This window comes from Anguilla rostrata, chromosome 14, assembly GCF_018555375.3.
Source record: "Anguilla rostrata isolate EN2019 chromosome 14, ASM1855537v3, whole genome shotgun sequence".
Classification (NCBI taxonomy): Eukaryota; Metazoa; Chordata; class Actinopteri; order Anguilliformes; family Anguillidae; genus Anguilla; species Anguilla rostrata.
Genome location: NC_057946.1, coordinates 26,422,006 through 26,440,081, shown reverse-complemented (window position 1 = coordinate 26,440,081; position 18,076 = coordinate 26,422,006). Strand labels below are relative to the sequence as shown.

The window sequence follows — 18,076 nt, the reverse complement described above, 5'->3', positions numbered from 1 at the left end:
TTATGTAAGATTATGGACACAATGATTACAGAGAGATTTACTTCCAGGAAAGTAGGGGGTTATTAGAGTGTGATTAGGAAAGTATCAGTATTATGCTTGGAAGCAGATGTTTAGAAGGCCCAGGTGGAGAAGGAGACTGTTGTGGCTGTAGTGGAGAAGGAATAGGACATGATGTGGAAGGAGGGGTTTCTGATTGAGCTTAACCTAATGAGGGTAAGGTAGAACCTATAACTGGGTAAATAATTTCCTTTTAGGAAGATGAGTGTGGGGGAATCATTCATGGTGGGTAATGGTACACCTCAAGGGAGCAGTCCTTTCTTATTTTCCATAATGAATAATGATATCTACTATTGGGTTCAGCCAGAAGGTCCCTGTTTGCAGGCACTGTGGAAGAGAGGAAGAAATATAACCTCCACAGTCAGGAAGGTGCAGGAAGCAATCAATGAGGTGGAGCAGTGGTCAATAAAGTGGGGTTTCAGGTTCTCTATAGAGAAGACTCAAAAATCATGACTTTTACAAGGAGGAAGGTGGGAGATGAGGTAGAACTGCAGTATGGGATAAACCCATACTTAAAGCAAGTGGGGGCCTTCAAACACCTTGGGCTATGCTTTGATACTAGGCTGTCATTGGCTAAGCACATTGACAAAGTGGTGGGGAAGTGTAAGAAGGAACTGAATGTGATGCGATGTCTGATAGGGATGGAGTAGGGAGCTAGTTGTACCTCACTGAGGACCATGTATAAAGCACTGATTCATTCAGTACTGAATTATGGTAGTGTGCTGTATAGATCAACAGCCGGGACAACACTGGAAAGGCTGGATGTCATTCAGGCCCAAGGTCTACAAATATGCAGTGGGGCTTTTTGAACTTCACCTGTGTCAGTGCTGCAAGTAGAGATGGGAGAGATGCCTTTGCCGATCAGAATAATTCAGTTGGCTATGAATTTTTGGGCTAATCTTCACGGACATGGGGCATCTCACCTACTAAAGGAGCATTACGGCCAATCTGGGAACATGGGTGAGAGAACAGAAGAACTTTTTCGGACGTGTTAACCAGTCAAAACAACTGAGACTGTATGGAAATGCACACATGGTTGAGAAGACCCAAGAAGTCAGTCTGTGTTAGCATTTGTGATACCAGAGAATGGGGTCAGAGTGAAAATGTATGCTACAGTTTACCTAGCTGTGTTACAACAGGGCTAATAGCTGTCATTTTAGCATTGCAGCGGGCGGAGGAAGTTCAGTCAACCTATGTAGTGATATGTTCTGACTCTAGTGCAGTGCTAATGAGTTTAGAATCTTTAAGTTCATTTTGCAGACAAGTTTGACTGTATAAGGTTCTGCTCATCAACAGATGGGTTAGAAAGATAGGGAGTCAAGTAAGATTTACTTGTGTTCCACCTCATATGGGGGTGGAGGGAAACAATGCAGTGGACGAAGCAGACACTTAGTAATGAGAAGGTGGATATGGACGTTCCCATTAGCATGGCAGAGGCGAAAAGCCATATATGGTTAAATGTGTAGGAAGGATGTTAGGAGCAGTGAGAAAGAGAAACCCAGGGCTGACATCTATTCCAAATAAGTAGGAGAGGGGATTACAGCTGGTTGAGGAAGAAAAGAAGAAGCCATCTTTACCAGACTAAGATTAGGACAGTCGATTGAATAAATTACTTATTTGATAGGGAAACATCCAACATGAATTAGTGATTATTGGCCGAAAATTGAAACAGTTGATAGAGTTTGGGCAATATGAGAAGAAAAGAAAAGATGAAAAACTGAGAAAATGGGAAAGGGGAAATAAACAGATGAAGTTTCTGATTTTTGTTTTCTTAATGAACAGGATTTAGTTCTTACCTGTCTCTGAACTACACTCCAGTACTGTAGGTGGCGGCAACGGACCATTAATATGTTTATCCCAATCGCCATAAAACACCAAAGAAGATGAAGAGGCTACGTGATTTAAAGATGGCGGATGCGTGTGCGTGATCTATGATGTGTGTGTACTGGAACTTGTGTTTTCCAACTAATTTAGCTTCGTAAAGAGAATCACGTTCTTAAAAGTGAAGCAAGCTCGCTGATTAAAGAACCGCAAAATATATCTCCATCACATTGCATGGGGAAACAAGTCGATAAATGTTGAGCTTATCTAGCTAGTTAACGTTAGCCAGCTAACGTTAGCTAGCTAGTTGTTTATTTAGACAATGCACTTTGGTGCTGGCTAACTACAGTTTTGACAAGTAAACTAACCTTAGCTGACACATGCGGAGGACGTGGGTCTGTCTGACTTTGAAGTCTGAGAAGCTAGCGAACTAGGAAAAATTCAGTTGTACGTTCGGCTCATCTAGCTAACGACAGGTCATCCAAGTTCAGTCATTGTGAATTTCTCCTTGGAACAAACCAATATAGTTCTCGCTGAACAAGTCGGTTCCCTGCCAGGCTAGTTAGCTGCTTTGACTGCATTTGACTTGTAGCTGTTTGCTAGCAGCTTGTTCATTTATTAGCGTAGTGTTATGTAGTTGGCTAGTTAACGAGATCGTTAGTGAACTCGGAACTACTATTTTGAAAACACGACTATTTATAAATCAGTACAGCTAGCTAGTTAAATAACTGGTGAGGAGTTGGTTATTTATTTTCCACCATGCGCGTTTCATATTAGCTGCTAGCTAATAGTACCCCCAGACTTTGACAGGTCAATTTTGTAAAGGCGCATTACCTAATTTGACGTATCCTACATAAACCACCAGATTATTAGCTGATTTACTTTTAGGTCAACTCAACAGTTAGCCCTACTTGTTGGGGTCACTGTTGTTCAAATAGCAATGGTTGCTTTTTCAGTCATGGGAAGGTTACTGAATTGCGTGTGCTTTGGCAGTACAACTGTCACATTTATTACAGGACGACCTGTTAGCTGTCGTTCTAAAATTCAGATGGGAATCCGTAACATCGTGTCGCATTCTGGAGCTGGGTTTATGCCCGCTAAAGTTGCCGTGGTCACCAAAACTACGAGGTATGAATTTGAACAGCAAAGATATCGCTTCGCGGAGCTCTCCGAAGAAGATCTGAAGCACCTGGTAAGCGTGGTAATCCGTTGTAAAATCGATTATTATGAATATCACAGGATGCAAAAAAAAATTATAAGGATGTCATTAGTTCAATTGTATTCTGTCATTGAACACTGCGGTCAAGCTATCCGCTCAGATTCGTGTACGCGTCTACACTGTGGATATTGGTAGTCCGATAGGCACATGGTCTTATCCACAGAACTGTTTGTGGTCTTATGGCACTTGGTTGGGGATGAGCGATTTCTCGCCCAGACGCCTGATAAAATTTACGGTTCCATCCTTTTGACGTAGCAAGAATGAAACCATTTGACATAGTTTATATATATATATATATATATATATATATATATATATATATAAACTAACTAACTACCAGGCTCGAACACTCAAAATGAACATGTTTTAACGCAGCGATTGAAGAAATGACCAATTAATTAAATTGTGTGACGTTAAGATTTACCCATAATTAGTCCACGCTTTCTCTAGATTTGCAGTGACGAAGGTCCAGACTATGGATACTGTATAAAATGTTTTGCTGTCCCATTTTGGTGGTAGGAATATTGAACGTCATTATAACTGTAAATAGGCAGGCTTGCAGTGCCCTCCAAGTATGGTACCAGGAGTGATTTATTTTAGCGATATGCTTAAAGCCTTTTGATTTGAAATCAAAATATTAATGAGACAAATATACAATCAGCTATTTTTTCAATGGAGGGACTCATCACGAAAACAGCTGTTTCTATGAAATTGGTACAGCAAATGGGCTTCATATTTGGTATGTATGTATTTTGGGCCTTGCTCATCACAAATTATATGAAAGCGAGGACTAGTCATGGAAATTTCATGTGTAATGGAATCTCAAAGATAGGGATGTTATATATGCTCATATAGCTATACTGAAATGAAAGGCATGTCTACAAAATGTTACAGTAAAACATTGTCACATTTGTTATGCATATATTATGGGTCTTGTTTGTTGGAAATTCAGTGAAAGTGTAGACTAAGTTTGAATAAATTTTATGCAATATGCTTTCTAACTTTGTTTTGTCATATGTGCCTAGAGGCATTAAGTGGCAATCTCTGCATTGGCCAGAAGAACATGAAACTTCTCATTTTAACAGGCTTCTTGGCCGGAAATTGTTCTGTCATTTGTCAAATCATCCAGAAATGTGTGGAAACTGATTTGGCATTGAGTTTATTTGAAGCGTGCGATAATCTGAAATTCCACAGTCAGTAACAACGGAAATAAACAATTCCATCTCTCATTTTTATTTTACCGCCTCCCGTTTCCCTCTTTGCATCTCTCCATTTACCTTCCCGTGTCTGCTGCCATAGCTTGCCATGAAAGGCTCCAGTTACAGCGGACTGCTCGAGCGACACAACATCCACACGCGCAGCGTGGAACACATCGTGGACAGCCTGAAGTAAGTTAGCCGTTCGTAACGGACGCGCTCATTTTAAATATGCGAAGCGATGCTTACCGTGCGGGCGAGGTACTTGGTAAGCATGTGAACGTCTTCGTCCATCTGCTGTCCTCAGGAAAGAAGGTGTGGAAGTGCGCGTGATGCGGAGAGGGGAGTACAACGAGGAGACGGTTCGGTGGGCGGACGCCATCATCTCTGCAGGAGGTAACGGCTCCACTTCCTTTCCTTTCCAGACACTAGAGAGGAAGCATCTAGTGCAGGGGTTCTACTAGGGTTCTCTGGTTTTTGTTGTTAGACTACGTTTGATTTATCGGTTAAAGTGTTTTATTACAGCTAACTCGCCTCATCTGCTTTCAGTTCAATTCAGTTCAGTTTTATTTGTATAGCTCTTTTTATAGAGACACTGTCGCAAAGATGATGGGGATGGACATGCTTAGCACCAATGTGCCTCTTCCTGTGATCTGAAAGGGGTTTTACAGGCATATTCATCTGTGAAACGGGGACAGATTTGGGAGTGGGAAGTGAATATTTAATATTAACACACCGTCTTTGTTTGGCAGGTGACGGCACTATGCTGCTTGTGGCCAGTAAAGTGTTTGATAAAGACAAACCTGTTGTGGGGGTCAACACGGATCCTGAGAGGTAAGAAGCTCTTTCACAGTTCAGATCTAGATTTGTGGGGACTTCTGCACCTCGTTAACTTTATCAACACATTTGTCGAGTGAGAAACATATGAGACTATATGGGTCATTAGTTTCATGTAAATATTGTACATGTTTTTGCGTATCTTGGGTGTCTACTCAGCATGTAAATAAAAAATTTCAATGTTCACATTTAATTTTTTATGTTAATTTTGGGAGCACGTAGAACGCTTTTGAGAATAAGAAAGAAATCTGTCCCACCTGGATTTTATGGATTTCTGTGCAATCTGTCAGGTAGAAATATGGTTTTGTGGATCAGTTTTATGCTATTTCTAATTCTGTGACTCCTGGAATTGGGTGGCTTGGCTTATATTGCATAAGATCACATATTGACGTAAAATCAAAAGTTTGGCTTTCGTTGCTTGTTTTTTTAATTTTTATATCTTTTTACTTGGGCTCTGTTGTAGTGTTTTAGTGTGATGATGTTTCCTCTGCCCTCCATTATGTGTGAAGGTCAGAAGGACACCTGTGCCTACCTGTCCGCTACACACATTCCTTCCCCGAAGCACTGCAGAAATTCAGGATGGGAGATTTCAGGTGGGTCACGCTCTTACACTGATTGATGGGATCCCGATTTTAACCATTGGTCCATGGTGGAGTGAGAACACAGCCAAAACAGGGAGACGATTGGTAAGAGCTGGAAAGCATAACGGCATCATGAGTCTCAGGTTGCAAACGGCAATAGTTTACCCTAGATAATTACTGGTTAATTTTTTTGTGACAAAATGCCATTATTTTACTGCTAATTTACTACTTCATTTCAAGCATAAAGGGATTTTTACACTGTAGCTTTTCATGTCTTTTTCCCAAGTCTCTTAAAGATTTCTTGCTGCATCAGTGGGCATTACATTACAGGCATTTTGCAGACGCTCTTTTCCAGAGCGACTTACACAACTTTTTACATAGCATTTACATTGCATCCATTTACACAGCTGGATATATAGACTTCTGAAGCAATGCAGGTTAAGTACCTTGCTCAGGGGTACAACCGCAGTGTCCTACCTACCCGGGAATAGAACCTGAGCCCAGCTCCTTACCCGTTATGCTACCCTGCCTCCAGGTGGCAGTGGCGGCAGCGCATCCGCGTGCACTTGGAGGGGACGGGGATCAACCCCTCCCCGGCAGACCTGCACGAGCAGCAGCTGAGCCTGGAGCAGCACAACACGTTCCACCGCATCATCGCCGGCGACCAGCGAAGTACTAATCCCGCCCCTTCCCCACCCCCGCGCCACCCCACAGGCCCGTGCCGCGAAACCCCGCCGTCTTTCCGTCCGTCTTGTAACAGGCCGCCGAACACTTTAATAACCCCTCCGCTGCGGGGTCATTAAAATGTTCAGCGGCCTGTTGGATGAGGCCGTTTATTAAATATTCTGACCCGAATGTTATCCTTTGGTCTTTGGTAAGCGGGTTTTAAGACCCTTGTCTCATAATTGTTTTCTTTCCCCTGACTGCAAACCACTTCCTGAAGACCTGCTAGAACTGGGCGGCTTTAGTAAAGACGGGCCAAGCTTGGTTAGCTTGGTGCTGTGCGGTTAGCCAGGCTTGGTACTCGGATGGTAGGCCTCACAGGAAAACTGATTTACTTTTGAAGTGCTGCCGAAGGGTCTGAAAGAGTCTAATTATTTTGTAATTCAAGCGGTTTATTAGTGACCAGTTACTGACGCTGCTCAGCAAAGTTGATGAAGTATTGATGTAGACAATTCCCAATTGGCTCTACACTTAATGAATTGGAGCCATGTAGTTATATTGCTGTAAAGATGTGATTGGGATTCACAATTTGCATACTAGTCTACTAAATATTTTTTTGACGAGTGTGTTGTTTACTATGCTTGTTTCCAAGGTCCAGGTGCTGAAAACTACAGCGTCGCCGGCCCCCTCCTGCTCCCGGTTCGAGGGCTGAATGAGATCTTCATTGGGGAGTCTCTGTCCTCCAGGTGCGTTTATGGGCGCCTGACGTCCCTGCGAATCGTTTCTTCGTTTCCGCGTTTTAGCGGCGGGCTCACCCGTCTCGCCCTGCTCGCTTCGCAGGGCGTCGTACTACGAGATCTCCGTGGACGACGGACCGTGGGAGAAGCAGAAGAGCTCCGGGCTGAACGTCTGCACCGGAACCGGATCCAAAGCCTGGTACTTTGAGGCGCCGCGGGCGGCGGCCATTAAGGTGGCGAATCGAGGAGCCGCGGGGAGTGTGTGAGACGTCCGCCCATTCGCTCACCACTCGTGTTTTGTTTTTGTTGTTTTGCGCAGGTCTTACAATATTAACAAGCTGGTCGACCAGGCTGTGGAGGACATCCTGAAGATAGGTACGCTTGGAGTAACTTGTCTGTATTACCCCAGACTGAGGAGGATGAAGGATATTATGACTCATCTGTACATCTCTCTGATACATTAGTACATTATATAAACATTTATATCTTCTCCGTAGGTAAAGCACAAAATGGCCTATCTGTTCCACTGGATAAGGATCTTGTTGAAAAGTGTGAGTATTCTATTGCTCTCCTTTCTTTACATTAGTATTTAGTATCTAACGGTAGCATTTTATTGGTGGAATTTTGCTATCCAAACATACGATTGGTGGATACATGCAATTCATATTCATTGTTTGTGCTAAGCTTCCCGGAATGCATCACGCACATATACATGAGAAGCAGAGGACTCAAGTGACCAATCTTGTCACGCATTTGGACAACGCGTGAATATTAACACGTCTTCTCAAAGCGATAGTCATCCGAGCACTGTCACACTTCTCCTTCGCTTTGCAGTGTAGCCTGTGATCGAGAGCGTGATGCTACGACCAAAATCAAGATACTTAGAAACAGCCACCTTTCTGAAGCACCATTCTATATTATGATAAAGGTGTACCTGCTGGTCATGATCAAAGATCATCTTGCATGAACAAAATACCATGACATCAAATGGATGGCAAAGTAATCCTGATTTTTTCTGATTGATTCCAGTCAGTCTGGTATGAATTTGACTGAATGTTTTGTCAGATGCAAATCTAGGAAACGGATTAAAAACTGATATTTCATACTGTACAGTGCCTGTGTAATCCCTACGATTGCTTTCATTCATGATTGTAAATTTTAATATTTAAGTGTGGTGACATTTGTTCAGGAAATTTTAAATTTTTTTAGTGACCAAGGAGTACAACCAGTCGCTGATCTTTGACCCGGAGGACTGCAGAATGTTCTTCAGCATCCGAGAGCCCATCACCAACAGAGTTTACTCCTGTAGCCTCCAGCGAGGCTTCGCCAGCAAGTGAGTGGGGTCGGCCATTTTGGCTCGCGGCGGAGCCGTGCGCCTCGCGGCCCAGAATTAAATCAGCGGCCCTGCCGCCGTAGGACGGGTTTGACGAGTCCCGCGGCGCGGCGTAATTAGCTTCAGAGCCGCTCTGGGAGGGCGAACAGAGACGGCGGCTCTCCACAGAGGGGCCTCTGGGAGCAGCCGGGGGAGGGAGGATTTGAGATGATGGGTAATTAGTGAAACCTTCACAAAACACAAAACATCAAGACATAAGTAATGATTCAGCTAAATAAATAACACAAAACAAGCGATTTGTAGTATATAAAATAATAGCCTTTTTACTTTCTGTAGATGTCTCACTCTCATATGTTTGCTATGAATGGGTAAAAGGAAATAGGATTTTTGGTTTGTGAATATTTGAGGATTACTACAAAGGCTAATAAACAATAGTCCCTTTTATGGGGTTAAATGGAATAAGCTAACCGCATTGGATGTGTACAGCTGGAGTTGTGATGATGGCAGGAAGACAGATTATCATGTCTCCTGTGGGTGGGGCGGGAGAGGGAATACTTCCATGGACAACGGGGGCCTTTGGGGCAAAAGGTTGTGGACCTAGGGGCAAAAAAATACCGAGGGCAAACAGGTTGAGAACCTATGCAGAAGTACTGGGAGACAACGTATCTAAGCATGGACATGCGTGTTAACGAATGTGTCCTTTGTGTGTGGTGTTTTGTGCGCGTTCTCGTCAGAGTGTGCATACGCTCGAGGTGCTGGGACGCCTGCATGGTGGTGGACGGGGGGACGTCCTTCGAATTCAACGACGGCGCCATAGCGACCATCACCATGAGCGAGGAGGACCAGCTCCGCACCGTGATCCTCACAGACTGACCCCTGACCCCTGACCCCTCAAACAGTTCCAGCCAACCCTGCCACCGGACCATGTCTGGCCAGTACTATGGGATGGGAGAGGAGAGCGCTGGGAGACGCCAGCTAGGACAAGAGAAACAGGACCTGGAGGTCAATTTGGGAAGATAAAGAAAGACCGTGACCAGGGTCTCCTGCTCCACCTCCTCCTCCTCCTCGTTTGGCCAGAGAAGTGATGACCTTATGTTTCTGTGCTGCGATTCATTTTTATTAGCTGTAAACAAAAGGGATTGATCTTTAGACTGTAGGCGATTTAGATTTTCTTGCTTTCGGTGGGCTCAATCAATTGCACTTCCATTTGAAGCAAACGCGTATAGCTTTATGCACCATGCTTGAGTTTGTTTTTATAGCGGCCATTTTGGCACAGCCGATTATGCAGATGGAGTGGAGATGAGTCTGTCGGTACATTTGTTACAGATGCCGCCACGCTGCTTGCATTAGCGCTGGTGGTTGTCATATACTGGATTGTACCAAAACTCCTGTACTTCCGCATCCTCAGGGAGATGGATTAATCTGGTCATTCACCCCCTGAAACCTGAGAAAAAATCCAGCCAGCACTGAACCTAATCAGCATATTGTGGGGACTGGGAAATATCTTTATGGCATGTAATTTGCAGAACTGTAAGTTACATGCATAGATTACATTCATTTGGCAGACACTTTTTGTACAGAGCAACTTGCAATATAAAGTGCTTGTCATCAGTATTTCTATTATAAATACTGAGGCCTGGTTTCAGGTATTAATCTGACTTGCAGCTAAAGGCAGAAGCTTTGGAATCAGCAAGAATCAGACGTGTGACCTGGGAAAGTCTAATTGAGGTACCTCAGGTTATGGATATACAGACTGATTCTGGGGGAGGGCGGGGACAGGGTGGCAGGGGTTTGGAAGAAACGAGAGTTGATTTCTTCGTGACTTGGGCAAGCCCCGCCAAAGCTTTTGGGTGATGCTTATTGACGCAGAGTGCATAAGGCAAGCCTATTCAAACGTAATTCACTGTTACCTTCTTTTATTTGCTTTGTAGCAAGGGGAAAAAATGCAGCCAAACTGCGCCTTTCATGTTACGGCAGATCATGTAGCAGTGTTTTAATGCTGAAAGCCTTTGTATACAGTGTTTGGATATTGAATTAAAAAGCTACCACAGATACCACACATTTCTGGCCTCTGTCCTGTACCTGGCAAGCTATTGTGTAGTAATTATGACCAAGGTCATGTTGTTTTCCTCATGTTGTTTTCTGTAGCCACTAAATTTGGATATGCAGGTCAAATTAAACTCCACAAAGTAATCATCGTCCGATAAAGATCTGAATATTGACACTTAAATTGTGAATGGGGAAACTTAAGAATGGACACGTCCTTTGTTGAGCTGAATAGTAACTGACAATTTTGCCGTTGACCACACTCACAATGTCATGGCAGACGTCACAAGATATTTGTAGGCCCTTATGATAAGATGTACTTTGTTACACACGTGATCATTTTATATTTCAAGAGTAAATACTGCACCAACGTTAAGGAAACTGATCAGATGTTTTCTAAACTCACTTCCAAGCTGTACAGTAGGGACATATCTTGAGACACTCACCTGGGAGGAGCACTTACTCTAACAGCAATAGGCAAGCAAGGGATGCTGGTCCAATTCTCAGGGCAGAAGTGAGGCATTGACATGCTTCTCATAATTCAACCACTTCCTCACTGTCTCTCATACTTCAAGCTCCGCCTCCACCTTTGTCCCACCTTCTCTGAGTTGATGCGATTGGTTAGAAAATATCAGATACTCCCTGAAAAGCAGGTGGGTGCGTTGGTCTTAGACTGCTTTCCCCAGGCATATACTGGGGAGGATTAAGTTGGGTAGGTGAGACTAGTGCACATTAGTACATTTGGTACATTAAAGCCAATAAGGTGTAAGATCACGTGATTAGAATGTTCTTAACTGAACATTCTAATGCTGATGTAAAAGTCAATACTGGCTACTCTTCAAAGGGCTAGCTGTAACAAAACAAGGAAATAAAGTTTGCATACTAGTGTGCTCACCTTAAGGATCTGACAATTCTTTTCTCATTTGTTCAAATTCACTCAACATCTCTGATCAATAACCAGACCCCAGTTATTCCAATGCAACACAAGAAATGCTTTAAAAAAGAACATTTATTGCTGTCACATAGCAATTTCAACATTTTTACACTTTCAAACCTACTATTCACAGCATTATTTCCAAGATGGATTTACAAAATGATACAAACTTGTTTTCATGTTAAAAATTGCAACTTATTCAGACTTCATTAGGTTTGGAAAGTAAACTTAACTAGCTGAATAAAAAAGTTTTTTAATGCCTTTATTAGCCTATTATGTATATACATTACTTGATTTGTGAGAACAATTCCCTTTTAGCTAATTTTATCATTTTAAAATGCCACTTAAACCTGCCAAAAAAACGGTTAAAATACTAGTAAAACAGCCCAATTTAATAGTTTTTTAAAAAAGGAACTTGTGATGCCTTTTATAATTCAAGGCAATCATAAGGCTAAACTTTGATCAGAAATCAGACCACAGTATCATCCAGTCTTTTTAACTGTTGGCTAAAACCACAGCCATTGGTGTGCCAGTGATTCACGGACTTGAATACCAATTTCCGATTGGACGTACTGGGCGGCGAGTCAACATACAAAACAACACACTGCACCCACGCCAATTAAGGGCTCCAGAAGGAAGGAAAACTTTCATTATCGCGTACTTTAGCAGATGCTCTTATCAAGTATGACTTGGAGTGCAAACTAGCTAGTTAGCTAGCTCAGTGAGCCAACTTTACTCATCCTGTTACCTGATTATGATAGGGAAGATGTTTTATTGTTAAGTGACCTCAGGATCCATGCTGGGCTATGTCCAATTCACCTGATTGTCCGGGCCTGAATTTTTGGCTGAGAAAAACCTGAAAATTTTGTCACAATCACATCTGAAGGAACAAAAACAGGATGTTTATGTCGTTGGGTAACATGCCAATATAAAAAAGTTGCAGTACAACTTCAAGTATACCCTGTATATAAAATTTGCATGAAAACAAATCTGTCTTTGGAATGTTGTATTAGCAAGATGCTAATGAACCCAAAAGGAATGCTAATGAACCCAAAAGTAATGCTAATGAACCCAAAAGTAATGCTAATGAACCCAAACTAATGCTAATGAACCTAAAAGTGGTCGTCAGAGCCTCGATAAACAGGCCAAACAGCATTCTGTTCTAGGGAAGAAATGGCACAACAATGTTAAAACTTTGTGGCTCGTGGCCAATGCTAACATTTAAAACACATCAGACTGACACGAACGAAAACAAAGTGAACGGAACTGAAAAAATATAACACTTTGAAACGAATCTCCGCCGTCGTTTCCGCTGACCTGGCCGTTTGACGGACTGTTCCTCGAAGGCTAGGGCCTGTAGACCAGCCGGCAGGGCGTCCCCCACATGGTGCGGTCCCTCTGGCCGGCGGGGGTGGGCCGGGCCACGCTGGAGAAGCAGCGGGTGTTGATCTGCACGTGCGGCAGGCCCTCGCTCAGGACGGGCATGTAGCTGCCTGGCACCAGGCCGAACACCTCCAGGGTCTTCAGCTCCGGAAGCTTCTCCAGACACCTTGGCCAGAGGAAGAGAAAACCACATTCAGCTCTCGAACAGAACACAAAATGCATACATTAAAATAATGAATACAGACAGAAAAAAACTGCCAGACTCAGAGCATAAATGATATTACAGATTTTTCCAAAGCTTACTGTAATAAATAAAACTACATATATATATATATATAACAAATAAAAAATCTAACTCATTATAACTCAAACAGACAAATAGTCAAGATAGCGACTTTAATATCCATATAAACCTGCATCTCATTTGGCACATGAAAGCCCCCTTCAACCATTTGACGTGAGGTCTAGGAAATAACATGTCCTTGCATAGAAGAAATATAGCTATGTGCTAATTCAGCAAACACGTAGCGTCGTTCGATATTAACATTCAGGCTTTACGTACGGACGCGCCCGCGAGTGGGGGAGGAGCACGAGGAGAAAGGGCGGTTTAACTCACGTCAGCGCGGCCGGCTGGATCTGGTAGCAGCGGCTCAGGGCCAGGTCCTTCAGGGAGGAGAGCTGCCGCAGGACGGGGAAGCTGTCTGCCGTCACCTGAACGCTGTCGCTGCGGGGACAGGAGTATCAAAACCAGGCGCGTTCACTCTAGAGTATCTATTCGGCCAATAAAATTACCTGCGTTTGGGCAGAAACCAGGAAGTGGGTGGAGCATACGCAGGAAGTTGTATAAACATGAGAAAATGCCGGTTGTTTAAAATTACCTGCGTTTGGGCAGGAACCAGGAAGTGGGTGGAGCATACGCAGGAAGTTGTATGAACGTGAGAAAATACCGGTTGTTTACTAGTGCGGTGTACATTTAGGCCAGAAAACTGGCATTTTTCTGTTGTTTATAGAACATCCAGCAACTGGAGTTTGCGTCTTTCTATCCAAATGCAGGTAGTTTTGTTGCATGAACTGAAGCGGGTACTGCACATCCCTGCCCACAGAGGCCTCCTCGAGATTTGTATTGCGCGATTCCTCACCTTAAATCTAGATGTGTGAGGTCCGGACATCGTGCCACCAGTGCTTTCAGGTCTGATGGAAGAGGAGAGAACAGCCATTTTACACTTCAGTGCGACGACAAATGACAAACTGTGAGACCTCTGAAAGACAGTCGCGTTCACACTCGCCTTCCATTGTGAAATTCTGTCTGTAGCCGCTGATGTTCAGCTGGGTAACACTGGAGGGAATATTTTCAACAACGGCCTTCACGTGACTGCTGTCGAAGTCACACCAAGACACGTTGAGCTCCTCCAGCCTACACAAAGGAGAAAAAAATCGACAATGTTCCACAAAAAAAACAAATCTATATCATATTTATTGAGCCTAATACATCGCCATAATATCCATAATATTACCCATAGCCATTTGCAGATTACAGAAGTTCAACGTCCACCTTCAAACCAGTTTTAAAACCAATAGTTTCTATTGGTTTCAAAACCGATATCTTTACAACATATGTGAATGGAGTTAAATCAATGTCAAGTTATCATCATTAATCCCAAAATCATAATGCTCTCCTATCAGCATGATCCGTATTCTTGGTTTTGAAAAACCTAAATGACTACATCAAATCCAAATTAATTCCAAAATCCCAAAAACTTCTTTAAAAAAACCAGGCCCCGAGCTCACCTCCTGCAGCACTGGAGCATGTCCCGGACGGACTGGGGCGATACTCCTGAGCAGCCGCACAGATTGAGCCTCGCCAGCTCGGCATTCTGGGACAGCGATCTGCAAGAGCGACCCCGCGATGAGAAAGATGCGCCGGGGGGTGACGGACAGGTTAGACCGCTGATATTCAGTTCTCCGCACGACAATTGCATGAGCTAGGCAGGACATATCTCATTTAGTTTTTTTTATTTTTTATTTAAAAAGCTTAAATAGTCACTTACTGCATGATACTGTCTGACAGCACCAGCCCCTCCAGGCTGAGGTCCCGTAGCTGCTGGCAACGGGACAGGATGTCTTCTAAAACCGGGGTGCTGACGATGCAGCTCGACAGGTCCATGTGCTGGACGCGCAGGCGCCTGCGCAGAGCGAGGAGGCGCTCCCGTTACAAACCAGCACACAGACAAACGCGCGGACGCGCTACGACCGCACGGCGACACCACTCACCGCGCGTTCGCCAAGGCGGGCTCCCCGATGCAGGCCCGGGGGCAGCGGAGCCCCACCGCGCCGGCCGGGAGCACCTGCCGCAGCGCCGCGTCCACCTGGGCCTTCCCCGCCAGGTCCACGCTGTGCCACAGCGACTCGTCGAACCTGGGAGACAAGCCGGCACAGCCGTTACCGCGCCACGTATGGCGAACCCGCACAGACCCAGCGGGGTGCTTCACAAAGCTGGACCAGCAAAGGCAGGCTTAGTTCCAGCCCTAAATGATAATACCCCTGGGTCTTATTCCGTTTCATAATACCTCTTTAAGATTAATACGGTTGCGCTTGTGCCAACTGAAACCATGTGCCTGTATCAGGAAGCAGGATTACTTAGTTAGCTGGATAACTGCGCCGAGCGAAACCCGGAATCCTCCCAAAATCTGGAACACGGACTGAGGCAAAAAAAGAGGGGTTCCGGGTTTTACTTGCTGAGCTATCCTGCTAACTCAGTAATCCTGCTTCCTGATACAGGCCCCAGCTTGTTCATGACTAATGTGTGTGCAGGTATGTGATTTTTAATAATGGTAAGAATAGGAGATTGGGAGATCCAAATGAACTCCGGGAATGGCCATCCTGTCGCGGGACGCCTGGGGATTAAATACGTTCATTAAGGCAAGCTCACGCCAAACGGTGCCACCGCTTGCAGACTCGAGACGTCGCCAAGAGGTCCTGGAGCGGGAGGCACGCCAGGATCCCCAGCAGAAGCTCATCAGGGAGACTGTCCCAGGACAGTCCTGTGAGGAGGACAGAGGACATGGTCAGTTACACTAAACAATGCTCACACACTTTGAATTTAGCACAAGTATCTTAGTAGAACGCTACTTACCAACCCACCAAGTTACAGTTAAAAGTTAGATAGCTAATTACAGCTATTGGGGCAATAGCACCTTTCTGGTACTCTACACCATTATGAACACAGGGTGCACTGCCCTGTACAAGAACTTATCATTAGAATATGAAGTCCCCCCACCACTACTTTTACCAAGAAACTGTAAATTGTACCATTATCATAAAGTAAAAGAAAAATTATTGCTTATTAAAACAACACAAAAGGACTACTGATGCATTTAATATTCCTATCCAATAACATGTTTAAAATATCCATGTGCCATAACCTAAAGTTAGGCTGATATGTTTAGATGGAACAGAAGGTTAAAATTACACCCAACATGGGACCCACTTTACCTCCCACAACCCCAATTTCACACACACAAAATTACACACACGCACAACTAAACACACGTGCACACAACACATGACTACACACATACGCACAGCTATACACATGTACAACTACACACGTACGCAGACACACACAGACTACACGTACAGATACTCACACAAAACTACACACACACACACACACACACACACACGCACACCTGCACAACTACACGCACACACAGTTACACACACACACGCACGCACACACAGCCCCCACTCACCTGTGGACTCCCTCCGTCTCCGTGGCCTCTTGGCCAGGACAAACTGCACCTCATTCTCCTTGCCCTTGGCGGTGACGCAGGGGTGTTTGTGAAGGGGGGAGCAGTGCTGGATCAGACCCTGAGGGGTGTTCTCATTGTCGACGCTCTCCTGAAAGGAGGCCCTCTTCTTCAAGTTTCTTTTTTGCGACAGGGTCAACATGGAGTCTTCCTGATTTTCAGACAGATGGGTCAGCTTCTGAAGGGGCCTATTTCAAACAATAAACACATAAAGTCAAGAGCCTAATTCTCACTCTCTCTCACGCAATTCAAAATTTCATTTAATATGAAAACAATATACAAATATGTCTGTCTGAAAACTTCTCAAATTGTACTGAACAGGAAAAGAGGGTATTCGTGTATTTGTCAGGGACCATATAGAATGCTTAACCTAAATGTTACTGCGTGATAAATATTATACCAGCATGAACCAAGGCTAATTTTCATCAGCAGTCCCTGGGCACGTTACAATCGACACGACACGACAGTACAAATGCAGATGGACATACAAAACAACAATATCAACAACACGCAATACGTTTTTCAAACTTATATTACAAATTGGCGTAAAATTCAGTTTAGGAGCAAAATTAAACATTAAACATTTAGAGTACCAACTGTTACAGCTCTTGATTTCTGTAGGAAGAGAATTCCAGCTGCTTTTCCTTTACAGAGAAAGCTGACTGACCAAATTTTGTGAGACGTAAGGGCACGGTATAATCACCCCTTGTTGTGGCTCCGATTAATCTGGTGGCGCAATCTAACCAGCATTTCAGTACCTGAAACTTTCTAATCCGGTACTAACTTGCAGAATGCACACAAGACAGTTTCTGATGTTCTGATGTGTAAAGCTAGCTAGACACTGGGTTTGACCATTGTTGGTAATTGATGGTGATGATAAACTAGCGAGGGAACTAATTTACCGCCTTGAATAAGTTGCCTTAAATCACTAAGTTAGCAAACGTTAGCTATCGTTACTGTCCTGTTGTTAACATGCTCATGAGCAAGCCTGTTGGCTATCATTACATATAATAAAGTAAACTAATTATCTAACTTGAGTATTTTTGAGATAAATAATTCAGTTGAATGTTTTTCCAAAACCAGTTGACGATTGCGCTTTGCCATTAAATAACAAGCCACCAAACTCAGATTGTTTTCAGTTATTTCTGAACTACAGTTAGCTAACGTTAGATAGCGAATTTTAGCAACATTTAGTTCTACCAGTGTTCATGCCAAGCAATATGTGTTACCAACGCAAACTAGATACCTACCTCTCACCGGGCAATCCCAGATATTTTCTAAATTTAAAACGCTTAAACAAGTTTGTATTTAGCTAATGCACAAAATCCAAATCCTGGTCGCCCGCCTTTCCTCTTGAAGCCGGTTTTATTGGATTTTTTCTATAGGCTAGCTGGAGTAGAGGGCGCGTTTTTGTTTAAGCGACGAACAGCATGACCAGAAAACTCATGAGCACGAGTAAT

General features: G+C 43.8%; 2 protein-coding genes across 5 annotated transcripts; one reads left to right on the top strand and one right to left on the bottom strand.

Annotated features, from left to right (window-relative positions):
• The first annotated feature begins 1,882 nt into the window (after positions 1–1,882).
• Positions 1,883–10,505, top strand: nadk2 (NAD kinase 2, mitochondrial). 2 transcript variants are annotated; one of them, XM_064307112.1, is made up of 13 exons: positions 1,883–1,993; positions 2,872–3,070; positions 4,397–4,485; positions 4,601–4,689; positions 5,046–5,127; positions 5,640–5,723; positions 6,247–6,383; positions 7,027–7,120; positions 7,215–7,310; positions 7,431–7,486; positions 7,609–7,662; positions 8,321–8,444; positions 9,179–10,505. In XM_064307112.1, exons 1-13 carry the CDS (start codon positions 1,989–1,991, stop codon positions 9,315–9,317), a joined length of 1,248 nt encoding a protein of 415 aa, XP_064163182.1. In that variant the 5' UTR covers positions 1,883–1,988; the 3' UTR covers positions 9,318–10,505. The 2 variants fall into 2 exon arrangements, with proteins under 2 accessions (XP_064163182.1, XP_064163183.1); XM_064307113.1 differs by lacking the exon at positions 1,883–1,993.
• A 976-nt stretch (positions 10,506–11,481) lies between these two features.
• skp2 (S-phase kinase-associated protein 2, E3 ubiquitin protein ligase) lies at positions 11,482–18,076 on the bottom strand. Of its 3 annotated transcripts, none has more exons than XM_064307116.1 (10): positions 17,867–18,076; positions 16,560–16,767; positions 15,737–15,848; positions 15,079–15,222; positions 14,856–14,990; positions 14,596–14,694; positions 14,094–14,221; positions 13,947–13,998; positions 13,424–13,531; positions 11,482–12,973 (listed from the first exon to the last, which is right to left on the bottom strand). In XM_064307116.1, the coding sequence occupies exons 2-10, from the start codon at positions 16,756–16,758 to the stop codon at positions 12,772–12,774; spliced, it is 1,179 nt and encodes a 392-aa protein (XP_064163186.1). In that variant the 5' UTR covers positions 16,759–16,767; positions 17,867–18,076; the 3' UTR covers positions 11,482–12,771. The 3 variants fall into 3 exon arrangements, with proteins under 3 accessions (XP_064163186.1, XP_064163184.1, XP_064163185.1); XM_064307114.1 differs by having other exon boundaries at positions 16,560–16,804; positions 17,867–18,075; XM_064307115.1 differs by having other exon boundaries at positions 16,560–16,794; positions 17,867–18,075.